Source organism: Coregonus clupeaformis, chromosome 13 (assembly GCF_020615455.1).
Source record: "Coregonus clupeaformis isolate EN_2021a chromosome 13, ASM2061545v1, whole genome shotgun sequence".
NCBI classification, from domain to species: domain Eukaryota; kingdom Metazoa; phylum Chordata; class Actinopteri; order Salmoniformes; family Salmonidae; genus Coregonus; species Coregonus clupeaformis.
The window spans coordinates 16,349,545-16,365,212 of NC_059204.1; the positions used below are offsets into that span (position 1 = coordinate 16,349,545).

General features: G+C 41.9%; 2 protein-coding genes across 2 annotated transcripts in view; one reads left to right on the top strand and one right to left on the bottom strand.

The window, feature by feature from the left end:
- The first annotated feature begins 153 nt into the window (after positions 1–153).
- Positions 154–3,823, top strand: LOC123492221 (rhomboid domain-containing protein 2-like). The gene is made up of 4 exons (XM_045224560.1): positions 154–516; positions 1,617–2,021; positions 2,238–2,385; positions 2,633–3,823. Exons 1-4 carry the CDS (start codon positions 330–332, stop codon positions 3,120–3,122), a joined length of 1,230 nt encoding a protein of 409 aa, XP_045080495.1. The 5' UTR covers positions 154–329; the 3' UTR covers positions 3,123–3,823.
- Positions 3,824–8,318: 4,495 nt separating this feature from the next.
- LOC121580195 (NADPH--cytochrome P450 reductase-like) overlaps positions 8,319–15,668 on the bottom strand; it is a 30,316-nt gene continuing 22,966 nt past the window's right edge. Inside the window, exons 7-16 of the mRNA XM_041895252.2 lie at positions 15,570–15,659; positions 14,720–14,818; positions 14,134–14,250; positions 13,353–13,471; positions 12,895–13,076; positions 12,012–12,161; positions 11,513–11,783; positions 11,034–11,179; positions 10,675–10,760; positions 8,319–8,836 (exon numbers count right to left, since the gene is read on the bottom strand). Coding sequence (XP_041751186.1) covers positions 8,692–8,836; positions 10,675–10,760; positions 11,034–11,179; positions 11,513–11,783; positions 12,012–12,161; positions 12,895–13,076; positions 13,353–13,471; positions 14,134–14,250; positions 14,720–14,818; positions 15,570–15,659 — 1,405 coding nt within the window. The 3' untranslated portion in view covers positions 8,319–8,691. The remainder of the gene's footprint in view (positions 8,837–10,674; positions 10,761–11,033; positions 11,180–11,512; positions 11,784–12,011; positions 12,162–12,894; positions 13,077–13,352; positions 13,472–14,133; positions 14,251–14,719; positions 14,819–15,569; positions 15,660–15,668) is intronic.

Sequence of the window (15,668 nt, forward strand, 5' to 3'; positions counted from 1 at the left end):
GGAAGTCCAGTACATTTGTTTTTGCTTAGCAAGCTTGCCCGCCTATTTCTACAATTCATCTTCTTAAACTCGGATTTTAAACTTAACCACACTGCTAACCTTATGCCCAACCTTAAATTAAGACAAAAAGCCTATTTTTGTTTTCATGAATTTTTTACGATAAAGCCTATTTGTACTTTGTGGCTGTGTTATCTAGTGGGAACCTCTAGCTAGCTAGCTAGCTACCTACAATCTGGCTAAAGAGTTGCGCAATATTGGAGGAAAAGTTGATTGATTATTGTGCTTGATTATCCAAGTACTAGTTTGACAAATATGCATTGGTCATCAAAATGATATCCCGAATAGTTTTAAAACATATGGTTCAGAGGTTCAAGAGTTTTACTCCTGAGTTCAGGCTCACGAGTGGGATTGTTGCTGTCATTATAGTATCATTTGTTTTGTTTACTGTCACTACATATTTCGGTTTATCAGAGGATGTCTTCAGTCTTGGAACGACAGTTTTTGGCAATGGGCATGGTAAGTGTTGATGATCACAAGTTTACTGGAGAACGGAGACCAAGTAGAGACTTTCGGACAAGGTGGATAATTGTATAATATGAGGCAGTTTATTCAGAGGTAAAGATATCTGTAAATAGCGTGCACGGACCCGTTCGTCAACCTCGTAGGGAGATATCTGAGAGCGAGCCCCTAAACATTGTGTGCTGACATTTTATACAATAAAATAAAGTAGGTTGATTCTAGTAGTTCTGATCTTCTGATTGGTCCTGATGAGTTGGTCGAGGTCACTTCCATTGCATTGGCTCTGAGTCGGGTTCTCTGTCTTCAGATGTTCAGCCTAAGAGAAGGGGGTTTTTGTGTGTGTGTGCTTAACAATGATGATGTGTGTGTGTGTGTGTGTGCGTGTGTGTGTGTGTGTGTGTATGTGTGTGTGTGTGTATGTGTGTGTGTGTGTATGTGTGTATGTTTAACAATGATGATGTGTGTGTGTGTGTGTGTGTGTGTATGTGTGTGTGTGTGTGGGGGTGTGTGTGTGTATGTCCTCAGAGCAATAACTCGTGAGTTGGGAGAACTGAGAGACCTATGGCGTGGGTGTTGTCCATAGCCACCTGCTGATAAGGCCGACAAGATAGAAGTCTTTGTGCATTGTATTAAATACAGAGGCCCAACACAAGATGGGTCATGCACAAGATTTTAGACAGACCAAGCTATAACATTATATATTTACTACGACATAAGTTAGCTAGGAGGGTCTGAGTGAATCAACAGTTATATATGCTCAGTAGCTACGTTGAATGAGAGTGTTGTAACGTTAGCTAGCTTTTTAAAATGGTGGTCCTCTGTAGCTCAGCTGGTAGAGCACGGCGCTTGTAACGCCAAGGTAGTGGGTTCGATCCCTGGGACCACCCATACACAAAAATGTATGCACGCATGACTGTATGTCGCTTTGGATAAAAGCGTCTGCTAAATGGCATATTATTATTATTATTAAAACGTATAGCTAATGTAACAGATGGTGCCAGTAGGCTACAGCAGCAGGCTACAGCACAACACACCAGTGCAGCTTATGTCTGTCAACCCTATAATTTATGTTTTAATAATTTCCTCTTCCTTTGCAGTGCACAAGCTCCTCACATACTCCTTCCACCACAAGACAGTGACCCAGCTACTCCTCAGTATTGGGGTTCTGGTGCCCCTCTGTGGAGGCATTGAGAAGAATGTGGGCACTGTTCGGTTCCTCCTCATGTTTCTGCTGCTCTCTATCAGCACAGGGGTGTTGTACACCATACTGGGTCTGCTACTGTTTGGTGCATCTGCCCAGAACCAGGTGGAGGGGTTCATTCCAGTGTCCCTCTCCCTTATGGGTATGGCCACAGTGCACTCCCGTATGGTTAAGGGCTTTCTTTTCGGGGTCACTGTACCCATGTTAGCCCTGCCCTGGCTGTTTCTGTTCATCATAACACTTTTGGTCCCACACACTGTCTTCCTTTGCAATGCCATCGCCATCATCGCAGGGGGGATCTGTATCCTTACTCCAACCTCATTGTGGTTCAAAATAACTGATACACTCCTCTGCAGTATGTCACAGCTTTATAAGTGTGCTTAGTAGTGTAGTTAAGTGGTAATAGGTTATAGGTGTTGTATATGAATCCTGCTACTGAACATTATGGCATGTTTGTTTAGAAAAAATATTGCATCACTGCGTCACACATTCTCCTTAACGTGCACTGGTGAAACAGACGGAAAGGGCTGGCTCTCACTTCTGGACATGTCCGATGCCAGGGCATCAGTGCTGGACAAGAAGATGCCTTTCAGGCTGCTGAGGAACATTGGTGTCCTGTATGTCCCTGCATCAACAGAGGAGAGAAGGAAGACGGTCCACCCACCGTGAGTACTGAGAAAGCACCAGACATATCATTTATCAGACAAGACAAGAGGTCATTAAATAACAATTACTGTGTGCAAGCCAGAGCACATAATGTTCTACAGTATAATGAGGTGCAGTTATAATTGATGATCCTCAGCTGTAATTTAATACTGTACAATAGGCACCTAGTGGTCCCCCATGATTAGATAGAGAATCACTGGTATAGATAGGCTCTCTGAAATCTGTCCACGTTCTCATTGATTGCAGAATCATTCCAACCCCAGGCTCCTACCCAGTCCAAGCCTACGCTCCAGTGTCCTTTACCTCCAACCTACAGGCTACCGAGACCACACCAAAGACATTTGAAGGCTGGGCCCACTCCTACTATACACAGGGGAGCCCTGTTCAGCTCTCAGGTTATTACGGACACAACCATGGATATGGCCTCAAGCATAGCTTTGGGCCAAGTCACGGACATAGTCACGAACATGGACACAGCTGCAGCCACAGCCAAGGTCATGGACATAGTCACGAACACAGCTTCGGCCATGGACTCAGTCATGGGCATGCATCTGCCTCTCAAACCAGCAGTCACTGGGCTCCAGTGGCTCAACATCCACATTCTCAACATTCCCACCTCAGTCCACTGTCTGTGTCTGTCAGTGCCCCCCAGAGTTTCACAGCAAAAATGCCAGAGTCACTGCCAGAATCTGTAATGGTTCACCCAGGAGCACCTGTGTCTTCACTGACAGATTGATGACTTCAATCCGTAACGGCAAAACTCGCTATAGCTCGATTGAAATTTAAAGGCAATGTTCGCGAAGACCGGAAATTACATTTACATTTCAAGCGTGCTATTTTCAGCAATCACAATCCTTGTAAAAACGTCAACTCTTGGTATAACTAATAACATAAAAAAAATACAAATGTCAGTGTGGTTATAAGCCGCTATAGCTCTGAACTACGGCGATACGGATTTAATCGAGCCCATAGTTGTCATTCAATGTGTTTTCTGTCTCATGTTATACATTGAGATGTAATATGCTTGGACAAGTGGTTTGAGGCAGTACTTGAAGGTCCACTTTTTCTTCACTGATGTTTTTGGTTTTAATATACAAGCAGGCTCTGAATGTTCAAGGTCAAATCAATGCAAGAAGGGTTTGATTGTCAGTTGATTGTAAGACCACTCCTTTTGGCTTGTGTGTTTTGTACTTTGTGTTTTTTTACACATACGGTAGACAAATCTCTTGGTACTCTTGATTTATACAACCTAGATTAAAACAACGTTTTTCAAAACCCTTAGTAAACCAGAACAGTTTTTAGTTCAAACTAAACATTTTTATCACACTAATGTATTATCAGTTTTTCCCCCTTAACTACACTTAACAAAATATAAATGCAACATGTAAAGTGTTGGTCCCATGTTTCATGAGCTGAAATAAAAGATCCCAGAAATTTTCCAAACGTACAAAAAGCTTCTTTCTCTAATTTTGTATACAAATTTGTTTAAATCTCTGTTAGTGAGCATTCGTCCTTTGCCAAGATAATCCATCCACCTGACAGGTGTAGCATATCAAGAAGCTGATTAAACAGCATGATCATTACACAGGTGCTTCTTGTGCTGGGGACAATAAAAGAGGCACTCTAAAATGTGCAGTTTTGTCACACAACACAATGCTACATATGTCTCAAGTTTTGAGGAAGCGTGCAATTGGCATGCTGACTGCAGAAATGTCCACCAGAGATGTTGCGAGAGAATTTAAAATTCATTTCTGTACCATAAGCCGACTCCAACGTCGTTTTAGAGAATTTGGCAGTACGTCCAACCGGCCTCACAACCGCAGATCACGTGTAACCACGCCACCCCAGGACCAGCAGAGTGCCCAATGGTGGCGGTGGGGTTATGATATGGGCAAGCAATGAACAGCAACTTCGCACAGCTGTTGAAGAGTGGCACAACATTCCACAGGCCACAATCAACAGCCTGATCAACTCTATGCGAAGGATATGTGTCGTGCTGCTTGAGGGAAATGGTGGTCACACCAGATACTGTTTGGTTTTCTGATCCACGCACCTACCTTTCTTTTAAGGTATCTGTGTTCTTAGAATAAAATACAAAATAGCATCCACTCACCACTAAATTAGATCCATTACATTCAGTTTGTTTTGCAATGCATCGTTCAAATATGTTGTAAATTCAGAAGCAGGGGACAAGTGGGTGAGGTGATCAAGAGTGTGGGCTACAAGGGCAGATTATGATGTAATCTTTGGAAAATGAACTAGTCATGCACAGTAAAGAGAAGCCATAAATGACAACCAAGACTAAATAAAGCAAATCAATGATCTCCATTTATTATTTATTTACAAATGCATGCTTTAAAGTTACTGTTTATATACAAATAGCTATTTTGCATATAAAACTGGATCAAGTGGTAAGAGTCATGTAACACAGGTCAATTTTAAAAAGGCACATTTCTTATTTAAATGACAACATGTACCATGCCATATTTGATTCTGTATCACTACAATAGTTGAGGGTTACTCTATTAAAAGAAACACAAAATGACGTGCTAAAATGATAGACTGCTGAACATCACCCGTATATCATCCACTTGATTCTATTTCATACGGTTACAGAACCTCAGAAAATTGAAGTAAATATTTTGTATTTAGGCTTTCAACCATCAGCATAAGAAAATAAAACTAGATAAAGTTCTTACATATACATATCCCAGAATTAGTGATTATCAGAACACACATAAATGACAGTTAATAGATGTATTCATGTTGTACTGCAAGTGCACATACAATACAACACATATTGCATTGCCTAAATGCCGTGGTAGTGTCCAGCTAAACATAACTAGTCGGTACTAAGCCTTACAGTGGGAGAGCATGAGAAAAAAACACCTGGGCATTTTTACAGTAAACCACCATTTAATCTACAACCTTTTCGTTTAATGAACCAATGAAGAACAAGGCTCAATGACTAAACAGTTACTGCAATTTAAATGTAGGAATTGTACAGTACATGGTACAATATGAATGTGCTACTAGTATGCATATTTGACTAATCTTGCACTGCTCTCTGTATTTACACAACCTTCGTGCATCTGAATAGGCAGCCATGTTGAACTTGTAAATACATTTAAAGATGCAAATATAGAATGCTTTCAATGCCGTAGACATTTCAGGAGTTAATTTACAATATTTTTTTATTTTTATCGCCTTGTGGGGATCTTCACAGCATGATAAACGTCCAGAGGCAATATTTCATATCATAATCACCTCTGTTTGCGCCTAGTTTCACTTACAAAAACGATGTGTAACATTCAATGTATAATGTATATCTCCAACTTTTCTAATCTGATGGGAAACAATGAAGGTCTGCACTCTATTTTATAAAAAAATCTATTGGTTTATTCCAAAATGTTCCATAACCTTAAAAGGAGCGCTTGGACCAAATCTACACTGAACAAAAATATAAACGCAACATGCAACTATTTCAAAGATTTTACTGAGTTACAGTTCATATACAGTGGGGGAAAAAAGTATTTAGTCAGCCACCAATTGTGCAAGTTCTCCCACTTAAAAAGATGAGAGAGGCCTGTAATTTTCATCATAGGTACACGTCAACTATGACAGACAAATTGAGAAAAAAATCCAGAGAATCACATTGTAGGATTTTTAATGAATTTATTTGCAAATTATGGTGGAAAATAAGTATTTGGTCACCTACAAACAAGCAAGATTTCTGGCTCTCACAGACCTGTAACTTCTTCTTTAAGAGGCTCCTCTGTCCTCCACTCGTTACCTGTATTAATGGAACCTGTTTGAACTTGTTATCAGTATAAAAGACACCTGTCCACAACCTCAAACAGTCACACTCCAAACTCCACTATGGCCAAGACCAATGAGCTGTCAAAGGACACCAGAATCAAAATTGTAGACCTGCAACAGGCTGGAAAGACTGAATCTGCAATAGGTAAGCAGCTTGGTTTGAAGAAATCAACTCTGGGAGCAATTATTAGGAAATGGAAGACATACAAGACCACTGATAATCTCCCTCAATCTGGGGCTCCACACAAGATCTCACCCCGTGGGGTCAAAATGATCACAAGAACGGTGAGCAAAAATCCCAGAACCACACGGGGGAACCTAGTGAATGACCTGCAGAGAGCTGGGACCAAAGTAACAAAGCCTACCATCAGTAACACACTACGCCGCCAGGAACTCAAATCCTGCAGTGCGAGACGTGTCCCCCTGCTTAAGCCAGTACATGTCCAGGCCCGTCTGAAGTTTGCTAGAGTGCATTTGGATGATCCAGAAGAGGATTGGGAGAATGTCATATGGTCAGATGAAACCAAAATATAACTTTTTTGGTAAAAACTCAACTCGTCGTGTTTGGAGGACAAAGAATGCTGAGTTGCATCCAAAGAACACCATACCTACTGTGAAGCATGGGGGTGGAAACATCATGCTTTGGGGCTGTTTTTCTGCAAAGGGACCAGGACGACTGATCCGTGTAAAGGAAAGAATGAATGGGGCCATGTATTGTGAGATTTTGAGTGAAAACCTCCTTCCATCAGCAAGGGCATTGAAGATGAAACGTGGCTGGGTCTTTCAGCATGACAATGATCCCAAACACACCGCCCGGGCAACAAAGGAGTGGCTTCGTAAGAAGCATTTCAAGGTCCTGGAGTGGCCTAGCCAGTCTCCAGATCTCAACCCCATAGAAAATCTTTGGAGGGAGTTGATAGTCCATGTTGCCCAGCGACAGCCCCAAAACATCACTGCTCTAGAGGAGATCTGCATGGAGGAATGGGCCAAAATACCAGCAACAGTGTGTGAAAACCTTGTGAAGACATACAGAAAACGTTTGACCTGTGTCATTGCCAATAAAGGGTATATAACAAAGTATTGAGAAACTTTTGCTGTTGACCAAATACTTATTTTCCACCATAATTTGCAAATAAATTCATAAAAAATCCTACAATGTGATTTTCTGGATTTTTTTTCCTCATTTTGTCTGTCATAGTTGACGTGTACCTATGATGAAAATTACAGGCCTCTCTCATATTTTTAAGTGAGAGAACTTGCACAATTGGTGGCTGACTAAATACTTTTTTCCCCCACTGTAAGGAAATCAGTCAATTGAAATGAATAAATTAGGCCCTAATCTATGGATTTCACATGACTGGGAATTCAGATATGGAACACGCTGTCGTACACGTCAATCCAGAGCATCCCAAACATGCTCAATCAGTGACATGTCTGGTGAGTATGCAGGCCATGGAAGAACTGGGACATTTTCAGCTTCCAGAAATTGTGAACAGATCCTTGTGACATGGGGCCGTGCATTATTGTGCTGAAACGTGAGGTGATGGTGGCGGATGAATGACACGACAATGGGCCTCAGGATCTCGTCACGGTATCTCTGTGCATTCAAATTGCCATCGATTTAAAATGCAATTGTGTTCATTGTCCGTAGCTTATGCCTGTCCATACCATAACCCCACCACCACGGGGCACTCTGTCCACAATGTTGACATCAGCAAACCGCTCGCCCACATGGCGCCATACACGCTGACTTCTACCCGGTACAGTTGAAACCGGGATTCATCCGTGAAGAGCACACTTCTCCAGCATGCCAGTTGCTATCGAAGGTGAGCATTTGCCCACAGAAGTCAGTTACGACGCCGAACTGCAGTCAGGTCAAGACCCTGGTGAGGACGACGAGCATGCAGATTAGCTTCCCTGAGACGGTTACTGACAGTTTGTGCAGAAATTCTTCTGTTGTGCAAACCCACAGATTCATCAGCTGTCCGGGTGGTTGGTCTCAGACGATCCCACAGGTGAAGGAGCCGGATGTGGAGGTCCTGGGCTGGCGTGGTTACACGTGCACAAAATTTGAGAGAAATAAGATTTTTGTGTGGATGGAAAATGTCTGGGATCTTTTATTTCAGCTCATGAAACATGGGACCAACACTTTACATGCGTTGCGTTTATATTTTGTTCAGTGTACATGAAAGGCCTGGGGGTTAGGGGTCGATTTGGAGTATGAGCCCATTCCCAACCAATCTTGAATGAATTGCACTACCTCTCAGCACGAGTCTCTACAAAATGCTGTCAGTAAGATTACACAACAAGACAATAAGTACAACAAACATTCATTCATACGTCTTTCCATTTAGTGATTATGTGCTGACACGTTACCTCCAAAAACAGTTTAAAACTGTTTTCCGTTACCACTCACCCTCCACCCGAATGAAATAGGTTAACATATGGGGTTGTGAGGGTGTGCTGTAACGTTAACTTAATCTTCCTTAGCTCCACACGTCCTGAGAGTAGCGGCCCTTGGTCATCAGCTTCTTGATGTAAGCCACAGCCTGTGTGTGTGTGAGACCTCCCACCTCCTCAACGATGTCATAGAAGGAATTCTGCACATCCCGCGCCATGTTCCGAGCATTCCTAGGAAAAGACAAGTGGCAGCCATATTTACAGTAGGCACACAATAATGATGGATTTCTCTTTCAAAAAACCCTCAAAGCTTGTACATGTACTGTGCCTTCAGGAAGTATTCACACCCACATTTTGTTGTGTTACAGCCTGAATTTAAAATGGAATAAATTGAGATTTTCTGTCACTGACCTACACACAACACCCCATAATGTCAAAGTGGAATTATGTTTTTAGAAATGTTTAGAAAGCTATAAAAAATGAAAAGCTGAAATGTCTCGAGTCAATATGTATTCAACCCCTTTGTTATGGCAAGCCTAAATAAGTTCAGGAGTAAAAATATGCTTAACAACTCACATAATAAGTTGCAATAATAGTGTTTGACATGATTTTTGAATGACTACCTCATCTCTGTACCCCACACATACAATTATCTGTAAGGTCCCTCACTCGAACAGTGAATTTCAAACACAGATTCAACCATAAAGACGAGGGAGGTTTTCCAATGCCTTGCAAAGAAGGGCACCTATTGGTAGATGGGTAAAAATTAAAAAAGCTCACATTGAATATCCCTTTGAGAATGGTGAAGTTATTAATTACACTTTGGATGGTGTATCAATACACCCAGTCACTACAAAGATACATGCATACTTCCTAACTCAGTTGCCGGAGAGGAAGGAAACTGCTCACGGACTTCACCATGAGGCCAATGGTGACTTTAAAACAGTTAAGAGTTTAATGGCTGTGATAGGAGAAAACTGAGGATGGATCAACAACATTTTAGCTACTCCACAATACTAACCTAAATGACAGAGTGAAAAGAAGGAAGCCTTTACAGAGTCAAAATATTCCAAAACACGCATCCTGTTTGCAACAAGGCACTAAAGTAAAACTGCAAAAAATGTGGCAAGGAAATTAACTGTCCTGAATACAAAGCGTTACATGTTGTGTTGGATTTTCCCCAAACATCACTGAGTACCACTCTTCATATTTTCAAGCATGGTGGTGGCTGCATCATGTTATGGGTATGCTTGTCATTGGCAAGGACTAGGGAATTGTTGGGGATAAAATTAAACGGAATAGAGCTAAGCACAGGCGGAAGCACCTAGAGGAAGATCTGATTCAGTCTGCTTTCCAACAGTCACTGGGAGACAAATTCACCTTTCAGCAGGACAATAACCTAAAACACAACACCAAATATACACTGGAGTTGCTTACCAAGACGACATTGAATGTTCCCTAGTGGCCTAGTCACAGTTTTGAAATTGGCTTGAAAATCTATGGCAAGACTTGAAAATGGCTGTCTAGCAATGATCAACCACCAGCTTGACAGAACTTGAAGAATTTTAAAAAGAATAATGTGCAAATATTGTTAGGAATACCTGGGATAGGATAAAGTAATCCTTCTACCCCCCCCCCCCAAAAAAATAAATAAAATAAATAGTGGTTGTCCCACTGGCTATCATAAGGTGAATGCACCAATTTGTATGTCGCTCTGGATAAGAGCGTCTGCTAAATGACGAAAATGTAAATGTAAATGTAATTGTACAATACAGGTGTGCACAGCTCTTAGACACTTACCCAGAAAGACTCACAGCTGTAATTCTCTGCCAAAGGTGATTCTAATATGTATTGACTCAGGGGTGTGAATACTTCTGTAAATGAGATATTTCATTTTCAATATATTAGCAAACATTTCTAAAAACGTTTTCACTTTGTCATTATGGGGTATTGTGTGTAGATGGGTGAGAAATTCAGGCTGTAACACAACAAAATGTGGAATAAGTCAAGGGGTATGAATACTTTCTGAAGGCACTGTACATATGCAGGTGGTCTGAAATGGTTCTTACCCACAAATGTAGACGTGAGCATTGTCAGTATGGATCAGCTTCCACAGGTGTTCCTTGTTCTTCTTCAGGAGATGCTGCACGTACACCTGAGCATTCATAATCAAACAATTAGCCTAACTGAACAATTCATTTAAATTAATTTTAGTGATACAAAATACATTCTCTTGAAGTCTGCAGGTTCTTAAGGCAATACGAATCATAGGCAGTATCAAATATTGTACCTTATCTACGTCATTGATAAGAGCTTATTGAATCTTATCACAGATTTTATGCCTCAAAACACTGTTGGTAGTATAGCTAGACATGCTAACTCTAACATAGTTAGGAGTTGACAGAGAAGTTAAGGTGTGCTGTGTTACCTTCTCCTCTTGGTCTCTGGAGAAGGCCACGTTGAGCTGAGTCAGCACGCCCACCTTCTCAAACTCTTCCAGTTCCTGCTGGTACAGGAAGTCCTCGTTTCTGTGGCGACAGCCAAAGTACAGTATTGTCTCGCCGACATCCTTCCCTGATAGCGAAACAACACACTCTTGATGTGAAACTGTGTCACACTGGCACTCTTTTCCCTTTCCCTCCCCCTTATGCTAACACATACAAGCATACTTGTTGACAACAAACTCAGGTCAACCTAATTTACTGTAGAACAAGGAGACTTGCTTGCTGTGGACTCCATCTATGCACAAGCCAAACACTGTTCCGTTTTAACGGCTGTTCTTCAAAATCACAAAATAACACACAATACCAGAAAATCCACACTCTAGACACGTTTCAATTTTCCAATTCAATAGGTAGACTTAGATGCCAGACGAGGCCCAGGGCTTCTTGCCCCCTAGCTGGTTACCTTGCTCCTTCATCCAGCCTCGCTCCTGGAGGAAGCCCATGAAGGGGGCGATGCCTGTGCCGGGCCCAATCATCACCACTGGGTTGCTGGCCTTGAAGGGCAGCCGGAACTGGGACTTGCGGACGTACATGGGCACAGTGGCCTTGTGGCCGTTGTCCGTCACCACCACCTTGTCCTTCAGCCAGTTGGTGGCCACTCCCTTGAAACTCCGCCCTGTGCTGGTCTGGAACTCCACCACCATCGCACAGATGCTCACCATGGTGGAGTACACCTGATATCAAGACAATACACAGTTATTAAGTAAACATAAAGAAACAAAATAAAGAAACAAATAACTGAAAAAGTGGGAACTGAAATGGCAATAAAAGGTCTGCTGTTCTCTGATTCCAGGTACCATATCCATAAACTGCTCTCCATCCAAGGGCGCTGCTATTCAAATGTCTATTTCTCCCTAAAATCGACAAAGTCTTATTATTATTTTTCTAATAGTGGGTCTCACCTTGCCTGAGGAGGCGATGGAATAGTAGCGGGCCTGGAGGCGGGGCAGCAGCTCACACAGGTGGTCTATGGTAGGGTGGAGGGACGGCATGTCCTCCAACACAGCCAGGATGTTCCTCTGAGCATCCAGCACCCAGCTCTGGTACAGACCCTGACAGAGAGACACAGACAGACTAACAGTTACTCTCCATTGAGTACGTTTACATGTACACTAATAATTCGATATGAAACTGATTATGGTAGAAGGCAGAGTATGGCATTAGTCATGTAAACACCTTACTCTGCTTATCTTACTCGGCGTAAGGTCATAATCGAAGTAAGCATATGCCGATTAAAACACCTGGTTTTCTGAGCAATCTTTCAAACTATTATGACATGTAAACAGCTTAATCGGCGTTCCAGCGGTGTATTTGATCTGCGCATGTGCCAGCATCGGGTAGCACTAGCCTCCCTCTTATGCGTGAGTGAAGTGAGGTCGAAAAAACTGAAAGTATGCATCTTATAAATAGTTTTCACATACAAACTTTATATGTCCGAATCAAATAGTCTTCACAAAAATAACATGGTTACTGTGGTAGAATGTTTATTTTGATTGCCGATTTTCAGCATTTATCAAAAGTCCCATCAGTAGCCTGATTTCAGATGTGTCGATATAAACAGGATTATTAGGGAAATCGATCTTCTTGCAAAGCATGTAAACGTTTTAATCGAACTATTATATTAACCTGACTGTCCACAATAATCACATTATTGTGTGCATGTAACCGTGCTCATTGATACGGAGCATTTACAGCGATTCAAACCCATTGACAGCAAGAATTTCTGGGTGGTCAGTGGAGTGTCTGTCAGTCAGCTAGAGGCTCAGAGGTTTGAGGGGTGCCAACCTTGCCCTCGGGGGAGGCGGAGGCCATCTTGCGCAGGATGTCCTGGTCCTTGGGGTCGGTGGCGTACTGGGCCAGCTCAAACAGCACGTTGGTGCGAGGGGCGTTGGTGATGTCCAGGTAGTGGGTCAGAGCCGTGCGGTACGTGGTCGGACACGGGAATGGGTGCTTTTTATTGGACTCCTCTGAAACACACACAGAGGAAGAATCTTATCAGCATCATTGTTTAAGGTTCAAGTTCCCTTTATTTAGAGGCCACTGTATCCATTTTGGTTGTTAATGGTAGACTATATGATTTAGTTGATAATGTGTGCAGCAGTATCTTTTCAACCTCTGGATCATGTGCATTACATTGCAACCAAATATTATGGAAAATGCCAATGGAAAAAATAACTACTCCAATGCAAATATAGATGCAAAGCAGCTCACATCATATCCCTGAGCCATGATTTACAACTGACCATCGAGGTTGTTGAGAGAGATAACAGTGTCCAGGTCGGCATCCAGGATCTGGCCTATTCTATTCACTATTGACACGTCATTAACGGGGTAAACAGCAACGTGGTCTCCAGAGTCATATCTACAGGGAGGGAGAGAGACAGGGAGATGGATGAACAAGACTTCCCACTGTCTTTATCTAACAAACAAATGTCATTACATATACAACATATTTACATGCTTTTTGCCAGTGTGTGAAAAAGAAAAAACACTTTAATGATTAACCAACTCAACACTTGTTGGCAAACAGAAGTAATGCAGTAGGCATAGGAAGGCAGAAGTGTATGATATTTAAAGGCCCAATGCAGCCAAAAATGTGATATATATATTTCCACACTATGAGGTTGGAATAATACTGTGAAATTGTGAAAATGATAATGCCCTTTTAGTGTAAGAGCTGTTTGTAAAGACTGCCTGAAATGTGGGATGGAGCTTTGGCCTGCCTGGTGACATCACCAGGTGGTAAATTGGTTAATAGACCAATAAGAAAGAGAGTTCCAAACCTCTCTGCCAATAACAATAGTTATCAGTTTTCCCCTCCCTACTCAGACCTCTCCCAGACAGTCTTAGCAAAATTCTTGCTTGGGAAATGTTTGTTTCTTTTTGACCATTTTAATTGAAAACAATCACAGTAAGGTACTTAATTGTTACCCAGAAATGATCTGATATTGAGATAACAACTGCTGCATTGGACCTTAAATGGCATAGGACTTTTCATATAAAATATTAAAGCAGAGCAGATACCTGATTTTGGAGCCTGAGATGTCCAGCTCTAGATGCATCAGATGGCGGTCGCCGGCTTGGTTCAGCTGGCGGTTAACCACCACTGTGGCCAAGTATGGGTTCTTAGCATCAAAAGGCCTCCAATGACAAATATACTGGAGTTATCACAAAGCCATTTCAGACAAATGGAGAAAAGTGCTACTGTTGTAAAAAGGGTTCGTCCAAAGGTCCAATAAATAAATAACATTTGAGAGGAGATTTCTAATATTAAGGATAAAATACAAATTAAATGATCAGAGAAAAAAGACAGGTGAAAGCATTATGGCCAAGGTGTATAGAGGAATTTAGTTTACACCTGTCTAGTTCTCTCAGATCAGTGCAGATGAAGGAAAAGAGATGAGGAGAGGAGGCCACTTTGGACTATTTGCTGTTGGCACTGGGGAGATGGTGAGAATCAGGTCAGCGTCATGACAACAGTCATCCCTTTATTGCCCTGAACAACAATCATAATCTATTAATTCCGTTCCATGACAACCCAGCTCTGTCATTACATCTGATAGCTGAGTTCCCTACACCACTTCCCGTGTGTGTGAAGCTGTCAACTCACGGTTTCTGGGTCTCAAAGCTCTTGAGGCGACCCATCTCCCCAGTATACACCTTATTCATGTTGATGTCAGTTGGAACCACCAACTCGTACTGCCGGATACTAAAGGAGAGGAAGAAAAGGACAGGTGGTTACTTCCTGCTCTGCATCTCGACCAATCATGATCACACACCTATGAAGTCTAAAATGAACCCTTGTCAGTGTAGCTAAGGGCCGATATGGGGTTTGCTCTCTGTGATGCAAATTAAATGATGCATGTGCGTATGGTAAAAGGGTCGGATGCCATACAGAGCAGAGTGAAAGGCCTCAAAGCACAGGGGAGACATTCATGTCGGGCACTATTATGCATGTAAACAGAATTTGAAATGGAAATGTGCCGTTGTTTAACCAAATGTGTGGACGGTCATTTAGGTTTGTTATTTGCAGTTGAAGCTTTATGGTTGTTTTTCTGAAAACATGCAAACAATGTCAGGGTCTATCAACGATTAATTAATCAATTGTTTAATATATCTGATACGTCCAGTATTCATAGCTGCTGATATTACCAAGAACCCTTGTTCTGTATTGAATTGAAATACAACGTAAAACATTATGAGCCGGATTCCCAGATACAGATTAAGCCTAGTCCTGGACTATAAAGCTTTTCAATGGAGAATCTCAATTGAGAATATTTTTTTTATCCTGAACTAGGCTTGATCTGTTTCTGGGAAACCAACCCTCTAGGTCTTTAAAAAATATATTATTTATAAAAGGAAGTACATCTGATCCTAAAGCTTCATAGTAAATATCTATAGTTGGCAACAAGTCTGAGTCTGACCAGGAGAGAGAGAGGGGGTAGCCAACTAGCTATTACCTGGTGTCATCTCCTGTGGCCTCCACCCCAAAGTGTTCACACACAGCAGGCCACAACTGCTCCTTCCATGATACAAAGTCTTCCTCAAGGCTGGGGAAG